Source organism: Gossypium hirsutum, chromosome A08, assembly GCF_007990345.1.
Source record: "Gossypium hirsutum isolate 1008001.06 chromosome A08, Gossypium_hirsutum_v2.1, whole genome shotgun sequence".
NCBI lineage: Eukaryota > Viridiplantae > Streptophyta > Magnoliopsida > Malvales > Malvaceae > Gossypium > Gossypium hirsutum.
Genome location: NC_053431.1, coordinates 9,106,076 through 9,109,248, shown reverse-complemented (window position 1 = coordinate 9,109,248; position 3,173 = coordinate 9,106,076). Strand labels below are relative to the sequence as shown.

The 3,173-nt window shown below is 42.6% G+C and overlaps 1 protein-coding gene across 1 annotated transcript; it reads right to left on the bottom strand.

The window, feature by feature from the left end:
* Window positions 1–986: 986 nt before the first annotated feature.
* LOC107952205 (phospholipase A(1) DAD1, chloroplastic) lies at window positions 987–2,105 on the bottom strand. Its single transcript, XM_041075915.1, has one exon. It carries the CDS (start codon window positions 2,091–2,093, stop codon window positions 987–989), a length of 1,107 nt encoding a protein of 368 aa, XP_040931849.1. The 5' UTR covers window positions 2,094–2,105.
* Window positions 2,106–3,173: the final 1,068 nt, after the last annotated feature.

Genomic DNA, 3,173 nt, shown 5'->3' with positions numbered 1-3,173 from the left:
ACAAACGCATTTCATGCAAAGGCGAAGGAAGGCTGGTTTTGTGTGGGTTGGTAGACGAAATAATACCAGCTACTGTAGTGAAATAACGATGGATACTGATCTCCTCTTTCAAACCCACATTTCTTAGTCAGAGTTGGCTCCACCATGTGAGACATGCCTTTTTGTTCGCGTTACACCACGTCTCCGACGTAGCTTATAGTTTGCTCATACTTCTACCATATTTGATTGTAATGTGGAAAGCTGAGGATTTGGTAACTTTTGACTTGACTTATTGTATTAATCTAATTCCATTCAGTAAAAAAAAAAAAACAATGATTTTATTTGAAGTATATATTTGAAAACTTGTTACGGAATCGATATTTAAACCTGATCAAACTGGATTTTTTTTAAGCAAGCAATTTACATTTTGAACCACATACATGCCCCCAATATCTAGTAGCCGACAGGTTTAAAACATGTTACAACGTAATACAAGGACATCCCTTTTTTTTTCCTGGTCCAGCAAGTACAAAGAACACGGCAACGACCTGGGTGAGAGTAAGAAAGCAGCCTCGATGGCTTTGTTATTGTTTTAGGGTTAGGTCCGAAGGATGCAGCTAGATGGGGCCGGTTGTTTTTGTTAGGGTTAGCCAGTTCAGATTTTTGTGATTAGAAAATAATATTATGAGTTAGTAACTGTACAAACAGGGTAAATACTGCTGGGGTTATTTCATTTATACGAGTAATAAATGTATTGAATTGGGTCTTTGGTTATAGTTATTGAGTTGTATTTTTTTTTAAACGATCAATTTGATGAAATTGTTTCAGTCTTGATATCTTGAAGACCCTAAAGTTGACTTCTCCCAAATTATATACAATGCACAAAAAATTTAGGATAGCCCCTTCCTCTACAATGCCTAGCTTATTAGTTACTATCTTCACTCGTCTCGGCTTAATTCTACAGATTATATATATAATACATGTATGTTTTCCAATAACTGAATTTGCTATCTACAGACTACAAAGGTGCCAGTTTTTTTTCGATGGTGTTCTCCTAAAACTCTCTTGGCAGTGGCCCGAACAGGACAATTTGAACCAACGAAACCATTTACTAATTCCAGATACGTACTGAGTTCGTGACATGATGCCACGCCTCCCTTGCTCAAGTGCGGGCACTCTTTGCTGCTCAGTCTTAGCTCTTGCCCTAAGTCTGCGTATACTAACTGCGCCTCTTCCACGCGCTTCTGGACCCAGCTCGTCAGCCCCGCCACATTGACAGCCATGTCGTTGTTTTCGATTACGAAGCCTGGCACTTTGGTGATCAGGTCATCGGAGTTCACTATACGTAGAATCTTGGTCCCCCGTTTCTCTAGCTGACACCTGAAGCTTTGGTTTCCGACCCTTGGTCCTCCGAAAGAGATGACGGTTACCGGTGGTGCATTGCCGAAGTTGGAGTTTATGTCGTACGCCGCAAGTGTAGCTAGAGCCGCGCCGAGACTGTGGCCGGTGATGGTCAAGCTCAGGGGTTCGTCGCCGTAGGCTTCGAGTACTCTTCCGATCTCTTCCCTCACCATGGACTGCAAGCTAGGACACGAGGCGTTACCGGAAGTGTAGAGGCTCAAGAACCCACTTTCCACCATGGCCCCACCGCCATTAGAATCCACATTGGGTACGTCATCGAGCAGGGAAGTCAGCGTGGCACGTAGATTCTCCAGCCACTCCAAGCAAGTGGCGGTTCCCCTGAAGGCAACCACCACGTCACGCCTGCCGAGCCTGGCGATCTCCTCCTTATCCTGACACACGGCCACGTAACCGACCCAACTGGACTGAGTCGAAACCCAGCTAGGTCCCCGGTCTATCCAACCCGGCAGTTGAATCCCACATGTGGCACGCAAGTTCTTGATGGGTTTATAACCAGTCTCCCGAATGCAAGACCGAGTGAGCAGCGAGTTCTTGGAAAACTTACACGACCCAAAAGTAGGCGAAGAAGTGTCGAAGTCGAAAGACCGATACGCTGCTTCGACGAATTGGCCGTATCTTAGAATCTCACTACGTAGAGTATCGTCGAGAGGGTCAAGCAAGCCCTCCCAGTTGTTGATTCCTTGATACTCCATCCAATTCTTGGCAAGTTTATCCGAGTTAGAATGAGTTAGAAACGAGCCATGTTTCCATGAAAACTGTGGGTTCTCATGAGTGTTGATCTTGAGAGGATTAATGGTGGTGGAGGACGGAGTAGACGACTGAGTGAGCTTTGGACTAGCAGGCGAAGTGAATGGGTTGAAATTAACAGCAATGGCAGCAAGCGTCATATTGGAGGTGAGGGGGAGGGTGGGGGATTGCTTTGGTTTGGTGACTGGGTCTTGGCCAAATGGAGAAATGAAACAATTGGGTTTTGTAAGAGGAGGGAAAGGGGGGGGAGGGTGGACGGCGGTACTTGAATGAATCATAAAATTTCGGAGGGGATCACACAAACTATGGAGGACGGAAAAGGAGTGAAAGTGAGAGGTGAAAATTAACAGGAAAAACGGCCGTGGGGTCCAACAAAGTGTAGGTGATAGTGCTGATTGTGATGATGATTGGAATTTGGAAGAGATATGGCACATCAATTATTTTATGTTTTGCATGTAGAAAACTAAAGCTGAAGAAGATTTCAACAAGGACCCACTCACTTTGACAACCTTTTTTGTCTTTCCGACCATAACAATTTTTAACTCCTAGCATGTGGGTTTTTAAATAAAACCTAGTATATATTCTAAAGCTTTGGAGATGCATTGCCTCCTCTCATACTACTTACATTAAACATCATAAATGGTGAATTTTTAAGTAACACCACTTTCTTGTCAGACATATTAATTACTGCTAGGCAAACATATTAGGATGTAAGAACCTGAAAATGAAAAGAGCCCCAGTTTGCTGCTCTAAAATTCTCAAACATGGGTTGAGAGGGCCTGGCCAACTAGATTCTATTTTGGCTTTAGATTAGTTGCTAATAAAATATAATAAATAAATAAAAAGCTCACATTTTACACTAGTCATGATGATAATTGTTTACCTTTTCCACTAACGTACATCTTATTTAGGAGAAAACATAACTCGATCACAAGGAAAAGAACCCCACAAAAATTGAACAAAAGTATAGATAAAATGCATTGAATAATTATCTCAAAGTATACTATAAAATTGTAAATCACATC

Bases quoted from the DNA above. Each gene is read 5' to 3' on its own strand.
- LOC107952205 (XM_041075915.1), bottom strand. From the start codon at position 2,093: ATGGAGTATCAAGGAATCAACAACTGGGAGGGCTTGCTTGACCCTCTC.